This window comes from Ambystoma mexicanum, chromosome 5p (assembly GCF_040938575.1).
Source record: "Ambystoma mexicanum isolate Mex_15411 chromosome 5p, UKY_AmexF1_1, whole genome shotgun sequence".
Lineage (NCBI taxonomy): Eukaryota > Metazoa > Chordata > Amphibia > Caudata > Ambystomatidae > Ambystoma > Ambystoma mexicanum.
The window spans coordinates 538,427,314-538,451,284 of record NC_090930.1 but is presented as its reverse complement, the minus strand read 5'-3'; the positions used below and the strand labels follow the sequence as shown (position 1 = coordinate 538,451,284).

Genomic DNA, 23,971 nt, shown 5'->3' with positions numbered 1-23,971 from the left:
CTCTGTAGGACTTCCCCTACATGCTTCTCGTGTTCCTGGATGGAAAAAGAGAAGATCAGAATGCCATCCAAGTAAATTATGACGTTATGTAGAAGTAGGTCTGCAAATAGATGGCCCATGAACCGTTGAAAGACGGCATGAGCGTTTGAAAGGCCAAATGGCATCACCAGGGAATAAGTGTTTAGGAGTGGCTTTCCACCTTCATTAAAGTGGCAGAAGTATGGAATCTTCCCAAGTTAATCATAGTGAAGGAGAGCATGCAGCATGGCATGTGAGCAATACAAAACAGAATAAGAATAGAAGCTGATCAAGAATAGCAGCTTCAAGAATTGGAAAAGGCAAACATTATAAACTTGCTGGCAACCTATCTACAGATTGAGAATTGCTTTGAGTCATGAGATTCCCCACCACCCCCTGACATTGAGGGAACTAATATCAGTTGCCTGTTTGAAAGTGCCCATGTTAAGGAAATTGACATATACTGCATTTAGTATGTGGAGTTGTCGAAGATCCTTGTTCCCTTGCATGTCCTAGACAAGACCTTTTTTAGAAAACATCAAGTGCTCCATCTTTTAAATTTAGTACCAATTTGCGAATGCTCATCTCCAAAAGGAACATGCTGTTTTTCTTTATGAATTTAGCACTTCTGTGAATGGTTTACTCAAAAGATCCCACGGTATCCATTTTCAAATTGTTGACGTTAGTAATTGTGGTTTGTAATTTAAGTCTTTTGAAAGTTTTAAGAAACTTTCATGTTAATGTATTTGATATAGAATGTTAACTACCGTGAAAATATTAAACATCAATAATAATAAAACATAGCTTGGGAATGCTCATTTACGGAGGTCATATGCGCACACACACACATCTCAAACAATTGGACAGCTGTCAAATGTAAGACAACACCTTTAGGTTTTAATATACAGCATCATGCAAAAGTATTTAAATATGCAAGTGTATCAGAGTAGACATCAATCCATGACAATCCCCAACCTTTCTTTCTCCCTCCTTGGTGACTATTGCACCTTTTTTGGTATTTTACTCACCGAACCCTCCTCTCCTCTGCAATCCTGAGCTCCTCATCTCGTTGGAGGACCTGGAGGATCAGCTCTCGCTCAGTCTCAGACAGGAAGGACAGGTTTACTAATTCAGTCCCTTGAGACATTGTTATTTCATGGAATGGTCTCCAACTTCGAGCCCTTCAAAGCATACACGTAGGAGATGCAAAATCCTGAGAATGATGCACAAAACAAGGTAAATGCAACAAAAAGGAACAGTGCCTTAAACATTCTCGATAACGTGTTAGAGTGCTGAGAAACATTATTCCTCTGCATCAGCAAGGACAATCATGTGTCCATCAGGCAATTGCACAAACACTGGTAACACAGCAGAAAACATTGTGGTACAGGAGAGTAGCCAATATATTGTGCTGCCATGAAAACATGCACACCAGCTTTAAATGCTATACCAGGAGATAATGTACACTTCCATTGTCAGTCAACATTCGGTCAGCATTCTTGTCACTACATTAGATTGCCAACACTTACAATATTGCAAGGTGTCAATAAAGATATCCGGGTGTGTCTCTGGTTTCAGGGATAGAAGCCATAAACGAGCATAGATATTGCAGGTGGGTCCATTTACAGCCCACAAACAACTTCCTACCACCTGTGGCATAGTAGTTGAGCAACCAGGCAGGAATATGGAGTTCAAGACGTTTTAGTAATAAAACTGAATTCATCAGGATGCTCAGAACTCTACTGCGTGTCACTCTGGTTCCAACACAGATTATTGGGTTCAATGCTTTCATGGTCTTTTCGGGTGCTGTCTGTCCATACCAACACACAATATCTCGACAGCTGTTAAGGTTTTGATGGACTTTTAGGCATTGTGACCCCAAATAACAGAACAGAGCCATTCTCTGAGTTGTAACAATGTCACATTAGCTAGACGATGGGGAAGGACTGGAGGACCCAAGGTGACAGGGGAAACATATTGCTAGATGGTGCAGTACACTGGGGGGGGATACAAGAGACCCCCCCCAAGAATCCTCCCACTCCCCCCCACTGTCTACACAGATGGTAGGAGAGTCCTTCCTCTGCAACTCCAATAATATCCAATAAAGACCTACCACATTGCTTTCAATGGAACACACTTTTGGTTTTGGGGAGCAGGGTGTGAACTACATCACAAGAGATTTCCATGCAGGACTTCCCAGGGTCACACTTTCTTGGTAGAGAAGCCCACCCCCACCCCAAACAACAAATCCAGTAGGGAGTGTGAGAAACCTGATGGTATTCTCTCACCCACTCCCTCCCCTACTTACCTCCCTTGGGATCTCCCATTCAGGTGGCCAGGGAAGGGCTCTCGCTTTTGAATTCCGACCCTTGGGGGTGGACAAGCGAGGGAGGATCATCTGAGTGGAGGGTCACAAGGAATTGGGAGAAGGATACCCAAGGGCGAGAAATTGTATTTCCCCAACCCCAAAACGGCCCCAACGCACTATAGCTCAACATTTATTGGGTATTTCCTATCTCACCCCAACTCCCCCTCCCCATGTTCGACAAATACTGTGACGAGGAAGAGGCAACTAAGATCAGTAAAGATTACCCATAAGAATAAAATGGGGAAAATAAGGGACCCCTACCCTAGAAAGAACTGAAGTGGTCCCACTAATAGAGTCAGGCAGGGTCAGGCATTCACGAGTAACTATTCACACCTGACTCCACTTGACTGGTCTTTTTGCTATAAAAAAGGTGTGGTCTTACACAAATGGATGAGTGAGTAGGAGAGTAAGCAGAAGAGCGAGTTGGGAGGAGAGCCGAGACGCCAGAGCTGTCCAGGAGCAGAGGCCAGAGACGGGATGCTGAGACGCTGCAGTTCGCAAGAGCAGAAGCATGGCAAGGGAGCTGTGTCTCCAGGCAGCCTAGGAGAGTATGCGTATAGGAGCCAAGAGGTGTGCTGGTCTCCTGCAGAAACTGCAGATGCAAGTGTTCGTTCCCCTGGGCTGGTGAGACAGCCCAGGAGTGTCCGAGGAGCAGGCAGCGAGACCCTGACCTCGGAACGAAGAACCGTTGGGAAGCTGAAGCACAGAAGTCAACCCGGTGAGTCTGAACGCCTGGCAGACCGGGGTTGTGAAGAGCTCAATACAAAGTGGCTTTTAAAACACATAAGAAAGAGGACCGTGTTTGTTCAAGTATTCAGTGAAGTTAATGGGAAGATTTCACTGATGTGAAAGTAACAATGTAAGGGCGACAAAGAAATACATGGAATCAAGTCATACATTAAAGTGTAAAAGGGTCCAGAAGCCCATAGAAAAGATGCAAGAGGCACAAAAGGAAAAGAAAGTGTAAAAGGGGCCAGAAGCCCGTGGAGAAGCATGCAAGAGGAGGAATAAAGGACAGTACAAGTGAGCATGGAAAAGGGAAAGGAATGCATGAAAGTGGTGCAGGAAGCACCTGAAGATAAAAAGTGCACAGAGTATGAAACCGAGACAGGGGCAAAAGGTCAGAGATGTCGCGCTGAGGAGAAGCAAAGAGCCTAGCATTTTCGCAAGCCTCCGATTCTACCCCATGAGAGGATGATGTGTAAGAAAGAGTATATGTAATGTGAAGGCCTATTCCGACTAGTTCAATTGGTGTTTGGAACTAGAAAGGCCTAAACTTGAGGAAAGGCGCCATGTGAAACCAAAAAGGAACTGTGATACATTGTGTTTTGTGTTGAAAGCTGGAAGAGGCCTAAGCATGGTGAAGAGAACCCTAGGAGGACAATTGAGAATAGTAAAGTGAACAAGTTGAAACTTAGGGAAGGGAATCCCAAGGAACTCAAGGACACTGAAGGTCTTGCGAATAGCCCTGTTGAGTGAAACCATCCTGGTGAGAAGACCACCTGAAACCAACTCTGGTTTTGCCATTTTAGTTGAATCACCCTTTTTCCTTTTTAAGAAGACTTCCCATCACATTTTTGTACAGCGTGCGGGCAAGCCTAGGTTTGAACAGAGACAGACTTTTATTTTTTACTATTAGTCAACAACGGCCATTAGAAACATCAGTTAAGGGAGCCATCCCTTCAGAGTTAGGGCTAGTCAGGCATTCCACCACTCAGGAACCTTAGTAAATAAAGGTTTTAAAATGAATACTTTTGAGTCTGTCTCTCTGTTGATACCATGCCTGCCTCACAGGAGTCACACTACTTCTATAAATAAATAGAACACCTGCCCCTTGCTAAACTTCACAGGGAACAATGTTGAGGTATGCCAGGATACATATTGGGGGCTGGGGAGAGGATGCACCCAAAACCATTTTCATCCACAAACAGTACCTTCCCCCTCAATGGGCTAAAACACCACAGTGGAAACACTCCCTGCATAGATTCAGCAGCAAGGATTGCACAAATAAAAGATGTATTTTCCCCATACAAGCTCACTGGAAACAGCCATTCCAAACCAAGGAAAAAGGGAAGCAAAAAAGGCCCAGGCATTCAAAATTACACATGAGTAAACTCTTTTACCTGCAGAAACGGCAGAAATCGGGGAGAGATGTAAACCTCTTTCTCACCAAACAAACTTCGCGGCGGAGTGGCATGAATAAAACATGGCGACCAGCCTTTTTAAGGCACTTCCCCCTGAATTCTTGACTACTAAGCCTCAATCACAACAATTAGATCACCTTTTTCATACTTTTTTCAGCCACTAAGATTCTTATTCTCACTCGCCTTCACTACTGTTAGTCTCTTCTTTTTCTTTGCATTGTTTTTAAGTGTTTGCAAGGCCTTGCTGTCTTCCATCGTTTGTTTGTAATATATATATGGGTATAAACCCCACCTCACTCCTCGTATTCTTCTTCCTCATTTTTACAAACCATGCCGCATCCTACATGTTACCAGCCCATTTTTGCTCTTCTTGCCCCTACACCCTAGAATGCTGCACCTATTATTCTATGAGCTTAGTTGCTACTATTGCCATATTTCGTTAAACTCTAAAAGCTAATCTGCTTTACTCTTCCTAATTTTATGATTGTTCCTCAATGATGGTTACACCTTCAGGGCTCAAGATGTGCCTTCACCACTAGCCATTGGCTAGTGAAAATACACTCTCTGCGAGTAAGAAATGCGTGCTATGTATATGTCGATCAGTGACTTTTTATGGCTGGCTAGTAGCCTGCAACCTGACATTTTTACCCCTGCCTCTTGCTTTCCATCTATACGTGTACTGACCTTGTGGCATAGACACTTTATATATCTGAATATGTAAATCATTAAAGGGAGCCACCTAACCGCCCAAGCCAACTGGAGCAAAGAAACCTTTTCCAGACAGTATAAAAGTGTGATAAAAGTGTGTATCGCATCCAAAGTCTTGCTGAGGGGAAGCTGGAATGCAGGCATTACTTGCAGTGCTGTACCAGGGGAAGGTCCAGAAGAGCTGAGAGGCACTCAAATGACTGGTGAAATTGCAGACACCAGGCTACCATAAACCATACTGGGTGAGAAAAGCCCCACTGCCCCTGCAAAGTAACGACAACAAGGGAGAGGGTGAAGTGGGAGGAGGGAAATTATAAGGAGGTGGAAGGAAAGAAATCTTATGAGAGAGAAGCTGGCATTGGAGGAGGGAGAGAGAAGAGGCATAGAAAATCAAAGAGGGAAAAAAAGAGTGCGAGAACAAAGGAAGGAGGAGGGGAGAAGCAGACTTGTGAGGGAGAGGTTTGTGTCAAAGAGGGATGGAGGAGGAGAAAGGAGAAGGAGAGGTGAAACGGGAGGAAGTCATAGGAGAGAAGTCAGAAGAGCAAGAAGGAGGAGGCCACTGGAGCAGGGAGGGGATGGACAATCCTGTTGGAATTTTCTTCCAGCCTTAGTACTCTGGCCATGGTCATGTAACTATGGACATAAAGTAAAGAGTTTTTATTCCATGCTCGGTCAGGTGGTAAACAAAGCACTCCATTACACATTACGTACCCTGTCACAGAATGCCAGGAATCTAGATTTCTTTGAAAAAGAAAAATTGATGACATCTCCAAGCGTTTTTTAGTGTGGCTAAATAGTTTGGCTAACAATTCTAAAATCTGATGGCAATTTGAAAGTTTCATTATATCATAAAGACTGGCAACACACATTGCTGCAATTTTTTCAATCAGCAGCAGAGAGCTATTAAAGAGAGTCTGTCTTACACTTAATGTCTAAAAGTTTGGAGAAATTATACGGTTGAGGACTATGTTGAAGTTCAAATTTTGAAATTTCATCCAATGGCTCTTGGTTATCCAAGTTGATTAATCATTCTTTGAAAATGTTGCAATGGACACATTGCGAAGAACTACTGTGTGATAAGGGAAGTGATTTATGTTCAGACTGTCCGGTATGCACTACGACCTTTAGTGATTACAGAAACGCGATTCGGAAGTTGATATGCAGATATTGGAATAATTTACAAATCCTAGATAATCTGTTCCTCTAGCTGGATTCGTTTAAGAAAGGGAATAATTAAAAATGTTCCTTTGGTTTGTTCCCTTTGAATAGCACCACAACATCCTGTAAAACAACCTCACATCTATGTAATTTGCTCAATATAAAGTGTGGTAAGTGAGATATAGGAGAAGGACAAGAGTACATGTTTCGTTCAAATGTTCACATTAAAGAAACTAAGAAAACTTTCTCTAGGATCCATCTCTATGATGGATTCCCTGTGTTACAAAACAATGGGTGCTCATCAAGACGTCTCACAAATAAACTCGGTACTCCATCCAAATCTACTCTACCTACTCTCTAGCATACCAATATAAAAATGAAAGAAAGTAAGATAATCTAAGCTTCATTTTGGTATTGGGTTACTCCCCTTTTGTGGTGGGGCTGGTTACCTAGTCTCTTGTTTCTCCTTTCTCCTGGCATGAGTCCTTTTGACATGGATAGATCAGTAAGTAACAAAAAACTAAGTTTGCTCATTATTCCTCCTGGTTTGTTCACAATCTTAGCCTCGGGTAGTCTCCAAGCCTGCTCCACTCCTTTCTCTGACACTCTGGTGGGGTAGTCGGTTTCTCAGCCCCGGCTGGGCTGTGGGCCAGCGGAGCCCCCTGGTGGCTATTGCTTTTCTCCTCCCGTCAGGCTATGGGCCCCGCTCAGCCCTATTTGTTGCATTAATTTTCTCTCCCCTTCCTGGGGTATTTGGATTGTTAGCTCTGTGTGGGCTATGGGCCTGCTCAGCCTGGTTTGTGTGGTTGCTTCTCTCCCCTCCTCACAGGGTATTTGGATTCTCAACCCTGCGTGGGCTTCGGGCTTCTTTAGCCCAGTTTGCCTGGTTGCTTCCATCACTCCCTCCTGGAATATTCTGGTTCTTAGCCCCAGCGTGGGCTTCCAGCCTGCATTTCTCAGCCCCTCGTGGGGCAACTGTACGCTCAGCCCAGCCTCACCACTCTCCAGTTGCTCCTCGGATGTGGTTGCATACCTATACTACATCGGCGCTGCTCTGTGGTGGAGGTGGTCTCTCTGGTCCATGTTGATCTGCGTCCTTGCCTTTGCTCCGGTCCGAGCCGTGTGCTATACCACGTTGTGTCTTCCATCTCTGGGCATTGGCGGAATAGGATGCTGGTGAGTCTGGTGCTGCTCTGTTCTTCTGTAGTTCCCATTCGGTCAGGACTCCCACCTTCACTGGCGTGGCAGTGCTCCGCGAGTTGTCTTGAGTCTACACCTGCCACACCAACAGCATGGCTGCCAGCTCCTCCTGTGTGGGAGTGTCTCCCTCTGTTGTGCTTCTGTGCACACCAGCATTTCTGGCTCTCCGGCCGATTCTCTCACCCTCTGTTGGCATACAGCAGCATTTAAGTTTCTCCCAGGAATGGAGAGGAAGACTACATTGGTCCTTTCAAGTGGCGGCAGCACCAACAGGTCAGAAACCAAGCCATCCACTTTAAAGGGGCCCTGTAACTGCCTGCAATGCTAAATTCCCATATAACCTACAAACATTGTGCAATTTAAGGTGGAGGAAGGTGGGATGGAAGCCTTGCTTGGGTATTCCTTGTCCCCAGAGGGTGTTCACCACCAGTGGTATTCTCCTTGCCCTGACCCCTAGAGAGAGTATTGAGTAGCAGGCTCACCTTCCGAGTCCGAAAGGGGGTGGGGGAGCTCCACCGTGGGGGGGGGACGGAAGAATTCCCTGGATTTGTCACACAAGATACATTATCCTTGTGGCACTTGCAGTATGTGTACATTTGAAAGAAAATGTATCTCTTTCCAATACGTGGACAGACTGGAATTTGAAGAGTACTTCAATCATTTGTTGGTAAAATGACACTTTCAGTTAATCTGCGAGTGACAGAACATCAATCGGATATTTGCACAAAAAAAAAACTTGATGGCAGTATTAATGCAGCATTTTGTTGACTATGGGCATAGCACAGATGACATTCTATGGTGGTGTCTTGAAAAAGTTACATGTGATAAAAGAGGTGGTAGCATTGATAGCAAATTATTGAAAACGGAGCAAATGTGGATATAGAATGCACGATCATATGAACAGGGGCTTAATGAACAGTTGGAATAAGGTATGCTATTCAATTGACTATATTGTTTTCTCATGGCCTTTCATTTGGTCATCTTTATTAAACATTGTGATTAATTATTTTAATGGTTCCACATTGTCATATTGCATTATTTTGTAAAGAAAGTCATAATAATGTTGTCATTCCACTATAGTTTCCTATTTGGGTGAGTTGCAGTCTAGATATGTTTGAAGGAATTGCATAGCTTCTCAAAATGGCGACTGTAAGCCAATAACATTGGTCTAGTTGTTTTTTCTAGTAAAATGTATGCAATTCTTGGATTGAGCATCTCGAGTTTCTCACTATGCATCATCGTTACAGCAGTGCAATGATTGATGGATTCAAGTTTGCATTTTCTCACGGTTTTGGCATCACTGAGACTGTGAAATCTTTCGGATATCTGTGCCGGTTATTGCACTCCACTCTCCCAAAGAGGTAAAACTGTTTTTTTTGTCTAATTGCAAAGTAATAAAGTTGTGATTTAACTGAATATTTAAAAGGAGTTGTTAATAAAAAATGACTACTACAAAAATGAGTACATCGCCTGGAAGTCATTAATAGAATAGTGTGCGAGGCAATTTAGTTCCTTGTCCTATACGTCACGCGTATGTTTGAAGAATTTAATCTCAACGATACATTTTGGAGTGTATATATATATTCTCGAATTACTACAGAAATGTTATTTGTTCGTCTGCATAGAAGATATGGTTACTAACTGGGAGGCCTTTGCCTCGAAACTGGTTGGCTGTTTATCAGTACTTCGGCTGTAGGTCAATGTTTTTCCATATAGAGGTGTATACCCCATGTATGTTGTGAAATTAGTTAATACTTTTTCAGAACATTTGGGAAATGATTTGGTCCCGTGTAAACTAAAGCTCATTGTTTATGTAAATTATGTGGGGAAAAGCGACAAATAATGACAAATAAAATGAAAGCTATTGTGTACACTCATGCACAAAAGAATGTGCCCTTCAGTTGTTCCATTTAAGTGAAGAGTATTTCCCGCGAAAAAGCCATTTTAACAACCTCTCAATATTTGGTCAACTTTGGATTAGTGAACTACTACTATGTATGCAGAATCACTCATGCATTTCATTTTTCATGAAAGCATTGAATTGTAAAAATCCCCTTCATGCACGCCAGAAATGCAATAAGGACACTGCTTCCAGGTTCGCTCACTAGATCTGAGGAGAGGATTATAGATCACTCCAGACCATTGCAAGGGTAACCAAACATTTCAGAAGTAGAGTGATACAAAAAATACGCAAACCGGAAAAAAAGAAACACTGGCATCCTCCCAATTTAAATAGGGAGCATTTTCGGTGAAAAGATCCACCCACGAAAGCTTTTCCTTTTACAAAGGTACGGGTGCTATTAATTTGGCAAAAGTTACTACTGTAATAATAGGGCTCCAGGGCAATACCAGAAGACTTGTCTAGATTGGGCATTCACTAGTGCTTTATTTGATTTTAGGGTGTTTGTAATCTGCACATCCTGCAGTAAAGTCACTTGTGAGAGGAGAAAGAAAAGAACTGGAAAAGAGAGCTAGACAGGAGTCCTGTAGAATTCCTTGGCCAGAAGTGTTCCCAACACGCCAGATCGGCGCACATTACTCCTGTCCTTCGGAGATTACAGTGGTTACCAATTAGAAACAGAATTGCATTCAAACTACTGACCTTAGCTGACAAATCTCTGTATGGTTCCTCTCTCCTTTATATCAAACAGCGATTCATGTGGCTGTCTTCCTCCAGGCCTCAACACTCTGCTTACTGTAACCTCATGCTCGTTCATCCCTCTAAACGGTTGAGAGCTTACGGTAGATCCAGTTCTGTACTGTCAGCTAGGTGGTGGAATAGCCTAGGCCCTTCCTAAAACAGGTAAACTTACAATTTTCAGAAAAGACATTTCTGTTTTAACTGTATAGGCCAGGCCATTGATGTTGTAATGTGTAGGACGAGCACTGAGAAACTTACAGGTACTTGTGCCTTGCGTTATATATAAATATAAAGAGGATCTAGTGATCCCATGAGGACAGAGTCTAATGCAGACTAAACAGTCAGATCTCTTCATTGTCACTCATTCGATGGATACATCAAAGATAAAAAGAAGGAGCTGCACAGAAATCTGTGTGCCATAGATCCTAAGAACTTAGCAAGTGAGTATGCTTCCAAGACTAAACATCTAAAAATGACTTGCCATCGGTGGCTGAGACAACACAAATATCAGAGTGAATATACTAGATGGAGGGATTTGGTTCATATGTCCAACTCGAACAACTCAGCTGGGTTCTAGAAAATTATAAACTCTTATAAGCCAATAGAAAACAACTTAAATGGGGGCACTGAAGCGGCATGGGAAACGCATGTTGCAGGGTTTTTTTGGCCAGGAAAAAGGGAGGTCAGCTCGAAGTACGCAGGTTGAATGGAACTGGACGTTTAACAATTTTGTCTGTGACATTTCCAAAATAATCAGTGCTTGCAAGTCATCCAGGGCTCCAAGACCAGACAGTATTTGCAACGCACTGATTAAGGCTGATGCAGACTTATGCATTGCATTGGCACTTCCGTTGGATCGGCCTGTCTCAGGCTATCCCTTCTTCCTGGAGAGACAGCATTATTGTGCCAGTATTTAAAAGGGGGCGTAACTATCGCCTTTTGGCAATACTGGTTGCTCCAGCAAAGATTTTGCACGTGTCTTGCTGGATGAGTTAAGGCCATCAGTGAATATTATTCCCCTCAACCGGACAAGGTTTCAGAAGGGCCTAAAAACCACCATGTAAGGAAGGTGAAGACAGACATAAGTGATCACAGTTCAAGGGTGTTTATTGAATGAACTTCAACAGGTTGGTTGAACTCCTATCCAAGCCTAAATCTAAGGATGGGAGCAAGCTACAACCATCAAATAATATTAGTACCCGGCGAGGGCGCAATCAGAATGAAAGAGCCATTCTGATTGGCCCTCGCCAAGTCATTACCAGGCCTGGAATCCCTCTGTCGGGATTCCACTGCCTTTGTCCCTGCCGGGGGGCATTGCAGCCCCCCAGCCAATGAGGATGCTGGAAGGGGGGCCATAACCGCTCCAAGCCTCCCCACGGCTGAGCGGCTACCTTCGCCCCCGCTGGGGACAGAGGTAAGGCTTTTTTTTCCTCCCCTTTCCTCCCTCCTCCCACCTCCCTGCCCTCCCCACCCCACTTATGCCTTGGTCCCCGGCAGGGGACGATGGCAGCCTCCTGCCATGTGGAGACTCGGAGCGGGGCCATCCCCGCCCCGAGCCTCCACAACGCTGGAGGCTTCCATCATCCCCTGCCGGGGACCCAGGTACGTTTTTTTTTATTTATTTTTTTTCCCCCTTCCCCTCCCTTCCGCCCTCCCAACCGCACTTACCTTCTTTTTTTTCGGGAGAGGACACACTGGAAACGCTTTTGTTTCCAGCGCGTCCGCTCCGGATGGCCACCATGGAAAGGGAAAACGGACTCTGTTTTCCCTTTCCCGGCGGCCATTTTCTTTGTTTTTCTTCTTTTTTTTCCGAAACGCTGCAGCTTTTTGGGACAAAAAAAAGATTTTAGTGCCCCGGTCACGCAGTTTTTGCGGGCCGGGGTACTAATAGCTAGCTATATGCCACTCGCGGCAGGGGCATTACTGCCTCTGGTAATGCCCCGGGGGCCGTCATTAAGGCCCTTGCTTCGCTCGCGCCTATAACTATGGGCCCCAGGGTATTATGGCAACTGGTTCCGGGGCAGCATACACGTCTTTGCCTTGCAGATTCCACCCAATGCGGGACAGGGCATCAGCCTTCCCGTTTTTGACTCCTGGACGGAATGTCACAGTAAAATCACATTCTGAGAAGAATTGGGATCATCTTAGCTAACATGGAGAATGTGCTTGTGCTGTTCGTAACTATTGCTATTACGATGGTCGGTGTGAACAGTGATAGTGTGTTGTGCACCCAATAAGTGATGACGCCATTCTTTAAAAGCTGCTTTGATGGCAAGCAGCTCTTTATCAGTGATTGTATAGTTCAGCTCGGCCGGTGAGAATTTCTTGGACCAGAATGCCACAGGATAAAAGTGATTGGTTACAGGATCCCTTTGAGATAGTACAGCCCCCATGGCCACACTGAAATCATCCGTTTCAACTAGAAACGGAAGCTCAGGATCTGGATGTTTTAATATAGGCACAGAGGGAAACTGCACTTTGAGTTCTTTAAAAGCCTGTTCAGCTTCTGCAGTCCACACAAAGGTCTTGTGTTTCTTGAGGAATGAGGTAATCGGAAGTGTAATGTTTGAGAAGTTGGGTATAAACCGTCTATAAAAGTTAGCGAACCCCAAAAAAATCTACTGTTGACAGATGTAGTTGAGGGCCATTTCAGAATCGCCTCCACCTTGCGGTTGTCCATTTGGATGCCTTGCGGAGTCAAGATGAAGCCCAGCAATTCCACATTGGTTACATGAAAGAAACTTTTCTCCAATTTTGTGTATAACCGGTGTCTTCTCCAAGACAGCTCGCACATGATGTACGTGTTCCTCTTCAGTTGTTGAATAGATAAAAATATCGTCAATGTAGACCTTGAGGCCAACATCTAGGAGTTCTCGCAGGACGTCTGTCAAAAAAATTCAGAAGGCGGTCTTCCACTCGTCGCATTCTTTTACGCTGACTAAATGGTATGCCTCACATAGGTCCAATTTGATGAATATTTTGCATTCTTTACTTGGTCTAGTAGCACTGGAATTAAAGGTAGTGATTACCTATTCTTTACAGTGATTTTGTTAAGCCCTCTATAATCGATGCAGGTTGTGAGGTCCCCTTTCTTCTCTGGTATGAAAAAGAAAGCGAAGGAGGCGGGGGATTTTGAAGGTCGAATGAATCTATTTGCTAAGTACTGGTCCAGATACTCATATAAATGCTGATTTTCTTTTTCGGTGAGGGCATAAATGCGGCTACACGGAACTTGTGATACAGGTATTAAATCTAGTCATATGGCCTATGAGGGGTAGTGTGTTGGCTTGCTCTTTTTGGAACACATCTTGGTACTCTTCGTATATGGTTGGTAATTGTCCAGCCAAGCTAAGTGGCACCGCTGCTCCCAGTTTTAGAGCCTGAGACACAGGTGCTTTGGTCACAAAATATGCCCGAACGGGTAACAGGTACGTAGGCACTCTGAAGGGAAGATCACTGTGTGTGCTTTCCAGTTAATGACAGGGCTATGGTACTCCAACCAAGGCATGCCTAGTATGAGCTGGAACTGGGGTGCATTTATCAGATCGAAGCTTATGCGCTCTCGGTCACCGTCTCTGCACAATAGTTCAACCTCTTCAGTACATTGAGTTACTGGTCCAGACAATAATTGCGAACCATCTACTGAGACTATGTTGTCTACCTTCTTTCTCCTTTGTCCTGGTATGCCCATCATTTGAGCGACCTTCAAGTCTATGTAGTTACCTATCGCTCCACAATCGATATAGGCTCCCATGGCATACATCTTCTGAGGTTGTCCTGGATTGATGAGGATTACAGGTATTGTAAGGTGTGAGACCGTGGTTGATTTTTCTTTTCTCGACAAGCTGATCCCTACTCTTGCCGAGTCGTGGAGTTTTCCGACGTTTGTTGGGGATCCATTGCATTTGCAGGGTGTATATCAATTGCTCCTAAAGTCCGTTTACCTGGTATGCTAGAACAGTCCTTAAAGTGGCCTGCTCTCCCACAGTACAAACAACTGTTGTTATCTCCGCCTCTCCCTCTCTTCCTTGGACAGCGACCCTCTCACACTACCCAACTGCATGGGTTCCAGTGGACTCTCTAGGGAACGTGATAGTACTTTGCATGGTCGTACGCACAAGGACCGCCCTTCCGAGTGGGAGCGGTCAGCCTTTCTTTCCTGTCACCGATGGTTTAGTTGTACCACTAAATCTATATACTCTGAGCAATGCTCAGGCGGGTTGACTACTTGTGCTAAAACATCCTTGAGTTCACTGTGAAGACCTCGGTGGAAGAGGGTAGTTCTCTTTTCTTCTTGCCAATTTGTTTAGGCAATGAGTCGATTAAATGCAGTGATGTATACCAATAAGTCTTGTGGTCCCTGCCGTAAGGCCAATAGCTCCCCATCCAAGGCATTTCCCTGACTTCTGCGCGCAAAGAGCTTGTCTAGCTCACGTTGGAAAGCCACAAATGTATGCAAGATGGGGTCGTCACGATTTACTAATGGCACTGACCAATTGGCTGCATGACCCCCAAATATGATAGCACAAAGGCCACCTTGGTCTGGTCAGTAGGAAAGGCCCTAGGCTGGCACAAGAAGTGTAACCTGTACTGGTTCATAAAGATAGCATACCTCTGTGGGTCCCCTAAGAATCGCTCGTGCGAGGCCAGGGGAACTGTAACAGGGGTGGTTACTTGGATATGGGGCGTTCCAGCTGCTGCCCCATTAGATGGGCCGGGCAAGGGAACTTTACCTGCTTGTGCTACCATCAGACGTTTTGCCAGGTCCTCTGTCCTTTCTCTATTTTTTTTTTATTGTGTCCCACAGTACAAATGTACTTTTAACACAGGGTTTAAAAACGGTAATACAATTAACGAAATAAATAAATAAATTTACTTAACAAATCCAGTGCAATTTCCAATTCACATTTTCGATACAATTCGAACTTCAGCAGCAATAAAAACAACAAATTTGCAATCATAGAATGCATACTGGAATTAAAACATACCCCACCCTACTAAAAAAATACTGCAGCATTCTTTAAAAACTCTAAGACATGGATACTCGGGTTCAATTCATTACAATTTAAAATCCTCATCCACAGCTCATCTTCAGAGGAGTAACCTATCCCAGATAATAATAAATAATAATAAAAGATTGATAAAGATTGAGTTCTCAAGATTTCCAAATTAGGGTACCCAACACATAAATGCTTTAAAGTCTCAATCCGGGTCTTGCAATGAGGACACAATCTCTGGTCCCGTGGGATGTTCAGTCGCTGTCCCAGTATTTCATTGGTTAGGACCAAGTTCAGCCTAACTCTTAGTAATTGAGACCTAAAGCTTCTCGATGGATGTGTTTTCAAATAAGGAGCTGGTACATTGAATCTTTTGCAAGTCCACATAAAATGATCGCCAAAACATTTAGAATCCATAATCGTTCTTCTCACATTTGTCCAGACATATCTACACCATCTTAACTTAGCTACTTTTGGTGTAAGGCCCAATTCTTTGACTGATATGTCTGCACATTGAAGCATTGATGCACAACTTGTAACCCAATCTGTGAGGACCCTACAGCCATCCTGTGTCCACACAAGGTTTAGCTGCTCAAAAACCGAAGCCACTGGAGGGTTCAAAATGTTTAAGAATAGCTGGAGTTTCCCCCAGTCCACCATTGTATGGACGGGGAGCTGTCCCAGCTCGAACAAGATCTGTTGAAGAGGTACTGACTGTGGCAAATGCAAAAAACCTCTCCACAAAGCGCCCTCTAATTTTAGCCAATCTATGATCTGACTCCTAGTTTGAGCACCATAAATTAATTTTGGAACTAATTGCTGTTTATATAGTTTCAAAACTGGTAAAAGTGAAAATCTGCCAAATATACCATCAAATACTCGCAACTTCACAAGTGCCCCTAGGAATTTAGCCTTAAGATTTTCTTCAGGCTCTGACCCTGTAACCTTATTGTACACTGAAAGGCCTAAGTAAACAATCTTGTTCACTACTTCTAACCACTTTCCAAATGCCAGGGTAATGTTTTGCAACTTTTGTTCCCCCCTTTAAGACAAGCACCTTTGATTTTCTTGTGTTTAATAATAAAACCCAAACTCCCTAGAAATCCCTCCACTGCGGTTAATGCTCTCTGTCAACCAATAGCTGGTAAGTCACATAGAATGATGTCGTCCGCATACAGTAAATATTGGATTACCAGGGAACCCAATCTAGCAGGAAAGGTATGAAATGTACCTAAATGGCCTCCCAGCGCCAACAGATAGAAGCAAAAAAGGAAGGGGCCAGTACACAAATCTGCCTTAAGCCCCTATTAGTCTGTATCCAAGGTGAATAACTTCCAAAGGCATCAAGCATAAACCTTGTATCTGTGTGTCAGGCCTTCAGGATACCCAACAAAGCAGCCGGGCAACCCTGATCATGTAACTTTTTCCACAGAAGAGACCTATTCACCAGATCAAAGGCCTTACTGATGTCCAGAAAAGCTAGAAAAACAGGCCTAGATTGGGTCTTGGCTTGATGTGCTAATAAATCTAAAACAAAACAATTTGAAGCAGTACTCAAACCTTGGCGGAAGCCTGACTGAAAAACATCAAGTGACTGATTCCAGTGCCCATTGTTGCAGAACTTTCATTAACATTTTCGCAAAAATGTTATTGGAAGCATCCAGCAGGGATATTGGTCTATAATATAGGGGCGAGGACCTATCTCCACCTTTAAAAATCAGAATTATTGTGGTCGCGGACCAAGTACAGGAAACAATTTGTTTGCAAAAATGCTACTAAATAAGTCAGAGAACTTTTGACCAAACTGACAGGTTATCTTTATAAGTCAAATTTGATAGACCGTCTGGCCCCGGCGCGTTAGACAGCTTACTTCTCTTTATCAAGTAAGTAACGTCCTCCAGGTCCCAGACCATGGCCCCGCTCCAATCCGCCTGGGACCAGATTACTGGCCTTTCCAACCCCTCTACCCTATACAAGTCCGAGAAGTGCTTGACCCAGGCTGTATCGCTAACCGCCTGTGCTTGTAGGAAATCATGGGTTCCTATAGGTTTTATTAATTCCCAAAATATTTCAGTCTTATTTCCTGTCATACACACTAACATTCTTTCAGCATCTTTAATGTACAACACAAATTGCCTTCCTTTCACCCAGTTCCTAGATGTTTGTCTTAGTCTCCGCACCTCATCCTTATAACCAGCAGATAAAGACCTCCTGAGGTACCTTACCTCTCTGTGCAATTGTTTTTTATGTACCTGGATCTCTAAATCAAAGCAATGAATACCTTTCATTTTTTTATCCCCTGGTTTAAACCTCTATCTGTGGTTAGCCTACCCAACAACTCACTAACTCTCCCCGAGAATCCCTCTGCCGTACATAAAAAAGCCATCCTATCTACAGAGAGATTTACTATCTCGCCCAGAAAGGCTTTTGCTATTCTTGGGACCCATTTTACCTCATTATTCCCCGAGTTTACTGCCACTGTCAAAGATTCAGGCTCTCTCTTCCTCACTAGACCAAACAGTTTATATACAAGCAGAGAGTGATCACTCCAGGTCAGGGGTATTACTTCCAGAGTATCCCCCTCGTGCGACTAAATCTTGTGAGACAAAGACGTAATCCAATGTAGTCTTCCATAGCCCATTCTGCCATGTAAAAGTGGGGGGAATGTCCATTTCAATATTACCATTCACAATTACTAGAGTCCATGTCTCAAATTCTTGTGTAATTCTTCTACCCCTCTCCCGAGCCTCCTTACCCACAGTTTTCCTATTTTGATCAAAATACCACTTATCCTCTAAACATTCTGCGTTGAGTTCTCCAACAATTATCACAGAGCCCCATCAACGGGAAACTCACACAATAATGTAAAAGACACAGCTGTCAGGGCCTCCTCCAACTGTTCCTTTATTGGGCTAAAGTAAACATTTACCAAGAAACATTTACTTGGAGCCCCCCCCCCCCCATTCTCTTGCCATTCTAACAGCATCACCAGAATGTCTGGTGGGTCTGTTTCAATTTTCTGCATAGTAGTTCCCAAAGACCGTTTAACGGCCGTTATTAATCCCCCATACAGTCTTTCCTTCACTCCCCGGCGAGCCTTAATGTGTACAGCGTCAAACCATCTATTATGGGTATGTCCTGCAAGAAAGTTTCTTGTAAACAAATGATGTCAAATGAGGCAAAAAGATCATGATTATTCATAATATTCTTGTAGCCTCTAGAGTTTGATGTGATAAGTGACCAGTTAGACCATCATGTATATTGTGAGTCTTTCCTCCTCCCATGGGCCCTCCCCTCTCCTTCTCATAGGGTCTTCAGTATAGCCTCTTGAGCTATAGATCTCCTTATTGTAAATATCTCTTAATTCTTGCATCTTGCCCTTCTTATCTTGATAGATTGGCACCAAACTTGACAATATCGAGTGCCCTGTATCAGTTACCTCAAAGCCTAATGCCAGGAAGCGCTCTCTCTCAGCCATGATAATATCCTTTGTTAGAAAGGACCTCATATTGGAGCTTCACCCGTTCTAATGTCCCCTGAAGACAGCAATCTCAAATTAGGAATTTCGTGCATTAAAGCCAAAATATAGTGTCTATTCAAAGGGTACCTATTGGAGCTCTCAAAAAGCTGATTCAAGAAATACATAAAATGGTCATCCTCCATAAACAGTTTTTGTGGAGGATTGGCCTGCTGTTGTCGTAACCATTTTTTGGGAGACCTTCTCTGTACCTCCTCCCTACTCACAGGCCCCCTACAAGCTTCCGCAAACTTACTTTTTATTCCCCCGAGCCTACTTCTTCCACTATCCTCGATGGTGGTATTGGCATGGTCAAATGAACCTTAATCGGGGGCAAATCCCCTGGCAAATCCTTGACAACCACCGGCTTAGAGAAAATCGCATAAAGATTTTCCGCCTTCAGTGGCTGATTCTTTAAGCCCCCTTCAAGAAATTTTCCTGCATACACGTCTACAGGGCCAATCCAAGGGAGCCACCCTACCCTCCCTTAATAAACAACACTTCCCCGTACCCTTCCCGTCACCAAAATCAATATTAGACAAATCCTCAGTGGCCACATCTTTCTCACAATCTGAACAGTCCCTATCCACAGGATATACTGAGATGTTACATAAGTCGAAGGAGGGACTATCCTCCTCCTGCATGTTATCTAAGGATAATGAAGCCTTGCCAGATTCAGCAGTCACTACCCTTTCTTTGTTAAATACTCCTTTCTTGATTTTAAAGAAGTTTCTTTTTTTCAACTCTAAAACATCCCTGTCAGCCTGCATATGTTTGTCCACTTCCATCCTTAAGTTTCGCAAACATTTCCTGGACCCCTTGTATTGTTGGCTGGAGGGAAGCTTGCAAATTTTCTATTTTTTGCCCCGAACTGTTCCCATTGTCAAAGATCTTACCCTTAGGGCTACTACTCGGGGGCTTTTTGCCCTGGTCTTGTGCCAGTCCTAAGTATGACACAGATGGAAGGGCTATTTTGGAATGTTCTACTTGCGGTACTGTGCCAGAACCCCCCCCCAGTTGGGGAGAAAGCGGGAGAGTGATTACTACCTGGGGTGTGCCTCTACCCCCCTGCTGTGGGGCCCCCTCTGGCATACCACTCATGCTTCTAAGCGCGACTCCCATTTATAGCAACCTTGCAAAAAATCCTAGTCCTGGGGTACTCCTCTAAATACTAGGGGTTACCTAGAGTAAGGTCGATCAGTTAATCCACTCTAGAGATTTCTCCAAGAACACTGCAGATAAAAGAATTTAAAAGGTCTACTCAATTTTAAAATGATGAATATATAAGCAAGTCTGTAAAAGCACCTACAAAGGGTGTTGAAGTGTTTCCTTGTCCGGTGTAAACACCGGGGGGAGACAAGCTCGCAACCCCAGTCACCAACACCTCACCCACTAACCAATGCTTTAAAATGTTATCACCCGTGCTCAGTTTGATTTTCTAAGTATTCAAGGAACACAATTCCAGAATAGGTAAAGACACAAGAACCAGGCCAGCGCTATTTTAAAAAATATCCCAACAGTGCAACAGCCAGGTCGGCATTCATTTGCGACTCAGGCAGGATGTATGTTACAATTTCCATAGTAACTCTTTCAGTCTAAATAGTGGGAACAAAAATAGGGAGAGACTTGCTCGCAACCCCAATCAACAATCTATGACAACACAGATGGTGAATATATTGCAGTTGCCGTAATATGTATTTCAAAAACAGCGGAACCAAGTAGGGAGAGACCTGCTCGCAGCCCCAGCACCAATAAAGCAAGTTAGTGTACGTGCTTTAGGCAAGCGTGAACCAACGCTACACTTCGGCAGTTACTCAGAACCAAATGTTCTCCCTCAGGCACGGGGAACGCCAGACAGCTCGAGGAGCCGCCAGAGTCCGTCTCTCCCCCCCGCCCTGGAGAACCACAAGATATCAAAGGCAGTCTTGAGTTCACCAAGTAACAATACCTGCCTTTATCTCTGTCACACTAGACCTCGGATTAGAAGTAGTGCTTAATCATTCAAAATAATTCCGATTCCGACTCGACCACGTTACCGTCGTAATTGTCCAGTAACTCCAGCGACTCCAGTGAATCCTGCGAATTCCACGTAACGACAGGACGCAAGCCCCCACCGTTGGCCGAACACGTTGCCAAACACTTGCTAAACACTTCCGCTACGCTTCGCGTAGCCCGGCAATTTTAAACTGTACGTTGCTTAACGTTCCTTGAAGCGGCAGCACCGTAGTACAGGTGAATTAGGAGTCAGCAGGCTTCCAAGGTTCCGGCAGTGTTTCTCCTAGTCTCCAGTGCTCACACTTGCTCAAAACTTCCGCTACGCTTCACGTAGCCCGTCAATTTTATACTGCACGTTCCTTAACGCGGCAGCAACGTAGTACAGGTGAATTAGGAGTCAGCAGGCTTCCAATGTTCCGGCAGCGTTTCTCCTAGTCTCCAGGGCTCACACTTGGTCAACACTTCCTTTCTGTCCTCTCTCTATTGACCACTACTACCTTCCTCATGCGTTTGTTTCTGAACGGGCTGCGTGCACCTCTGCTCGCAAATCCCCCAAAAGGGCTGCTAACTGGTCTACCCCTGACTCCATGACACTCAGGCAGGGCTTGAGATGTGGGCTCAGCGTTCTGTAACGCTTTTCTCCAGTGCCCTGCAGGAGTGCCTGGTCCGGATTGTTCCAAGAGTGTTGCCCCCACGGAATAACGCTGCTAAGATGAATATCCCAGCCACTCCTTTCCCCACTGATCCGCTGGTGAATCAAACCCCAGGGGACAGTGAGGTTGCGAGGGACCCGGATGAACTGGGAGCCTCTGGCAAGGTGTGATAGGGGGTCTGGATGAAGACCTAAAGGTAAGTAAGTACAGGTATTCAGTATTTATTTCCTTTGCTTTCTCTCCCCCACCTCCTTTTTGTCCCTCCAGGTAGGCTGGCTGGCTTGCTGATGCTCACCGTATTAAGAATGAAGAAGGCAGGCCGGGGAGATCTGGTAAGCATCCAATTCCAGTTATTTCACTGAGGGTAGTGGTCCAGGCCAGCTGCGACGCACTGGATGCGGGAAGTATAAAGTTGAGACTTTGCAGAATGCTGCTCAGGTGCTGTAGCGCTTACGGTGCGAAGCGCAGCTTAATTTGTACTGTTTTCTTCTTTCAAATGCTGCAATGCGCTTTAATGAGTCTTTCTCTCTCTCGCTCTCTTCCCAGGTGGGGAATCACAAAATGTCTTTGCAGGAATTGCTGTGACGTGCAGAAAAAGCGATGCGGTTGAACTCTGGAGCGGGTTAGTCTGTGCACCACAGGGAACTGGGGAGGATTAGCTAGTAATCACAGTCTCTTACTATTGTCTTTCTCTGCTTTCTCATTTTCAGGAGCTGCAGTTGCTGTGGGCTTCAATCGGAGAACAGAATTTCGAAACTGAACTTCTTGCGGTAAATTAAGTTATCGGGTTGTGCAGCTACGGGTCGACGACGATCCAGGTAAATGTCAGGACAGGAGTGTGCAGTGGAACTCTTGCGCTGATGCCTCCTGTCTTCAGGTGAGTATGCCGTAAATAAGTCTGGGCGTTCACCGCACGTGGATGTACAGGAGCAGTAAACATTACACTGCTCTGGTAGGTAGCAGACGAAACGCTAAGCACAGGGTGTGGCCCGGGGCGTGGTTTTATAGCCTCGGCCCAGGCCCTGTTAACCCTAGACCACCAGGGAGGTCAGATCTTTGTATCTGCCAGGGGCCATCTCTGGTTCCATAGTGGGTTCTTTTTTTGCAGCCATTTTGGTGTGGGTTAATGCCATTCCCATCAAACGCATATGCCAGCCAGCCACCATACAAGTCCACCTTGTCCCTACATTGTCATGGGGGGGGATGTACTCCTGGTCCTACCACCCATGCCTTGTCCTTTAGTGGAATTGTAACAGCTTGGCCTTCTTCTTCTGAGGAGAGTCACCTCTCGACTCATCAGTCGAAAGGCCCAGCAGGTCGGTGTTGGGGAGAATTCTCATTTCATGGCTAATTTCCCTTACCTAGTGAGTCTGTCAGGACCCTGGCAAGTGTTGGGGTGGTGGCAGGGAAAAGGGCCCCTATGTTGGGTTGTGGAGGGAGGAGGGGGCCTCTTCGGCACCCAACTGGCTTCTCAAGACGTGTTCTCCACCCCTTTAGCAGGTCGCGAGGCCAGGGGTGGAGAACAGCCAAGAAACTACGTTTCCCAGCAACCCCGGCGGCAGGACACATGGGAACCGCGCCCACGCGAGGGGGCATGCGCGAGCCATGCCCCACGAGCGCCGCTCGCAATCCTGACCGGCAACCTGAGCTGACGTGTATCTGATGAGCTCCGGTCGGCAAGCATCAGCGGGGCACCAGCCCGCCTGAAAACATACCCCAGGCCCCGCGTCACAATTAAGATAAGTAGCGCATGGTCCTACGCGCAGCGGCTAATTGCATGGAAGGGATTTTTTCATATTAACAAGAAAACCACGAAAACCAAGTTGCGTGCAAAACGAAACTAACTCTTGGGGCACAAACTATTAATCATGCATGGGTAGTGCTTGCATAACTACCGCATGCATCTTGGGGGGCATTGCATGGTCCAGACTACTAAAGACCCGTGTGGGGAAAACGAAAGACACGGGCCGCTCGATCTCAGAACAATTAACCCTTTAAGGGTAGAACTAGCGCACACATCCGTTCTGACATTCCTTGTTTGTTTCTACTGGAAGACGACTCCGCGGAACGGTGCGTGGACAGAAAAGGCGGCAGTCGCCGCAGATCACCTGAAAACGAAGCTAAGTTCAAGTTTATGTTTCTTGTTGCTTTTAATGACAGTGAGCCTAGTGAGTCACGTATAGCAGAACTGCACCTCACATAAAGCAATGTGGGGAACGCTTATTTCTACATGCAGTAATGTGGGAATCTTGCATGCAATAATCTGGGAAATGTTTTGTAGGTGTTTGTGAACAACATTGGCATCCTCACAGGCTCTGCAGAAGCAGTAGGCCAAACTGGTTGGAGCTCCAGCACAAAGGCTCCCGTATTGAGAGTTTACTAGATGTTGTAAAGAGCATTGGAGTGTCAGGTTACAACTCCACCGAAAGGAAGCAGGAGCCAAGGAGCATGTTACCCTAATTCCCCCATTCCTATCCACAACTCCTTCCTCTACCTCTTTCCGGTGATCCTAAAACCCTCAACCTATACATTCGACGGACCCCAACCCTCTTTCCCCGAAGGGTCGCGGAAG

At 45.0% G+C, this 23,971-nt stretch overlaps 1 protein-coding gene across 4 annotated transcripts in view; it reads right to left on the bottom strand.

Moving 5' to 3' along the window:
- The window catches only part of SYTL4 (synaptotagmin like 4), a 1,339,985-nt gene that overhangs the window by 964,306 nt on the left and 351,708 nt on the right, over positions 1-23,971 (bottom strand). For all 4 annotated transcript variants that reach the window (XM_069612955.1, XM_069612954.1, XM_069612953.1 and 1 more), the window contains one exon: positions 1,047-1,231. In XM_069612955.1, the coding sequence (XP_069469056.1) occupies positions 1,047-1,165 (119 nt within the window). In that variant the 5' untranslated portion in view covers positions 1,166-1,231. The remainder of the gene's footprint in view (positions 1-1,046; positions 1,232-23,971) is intronic.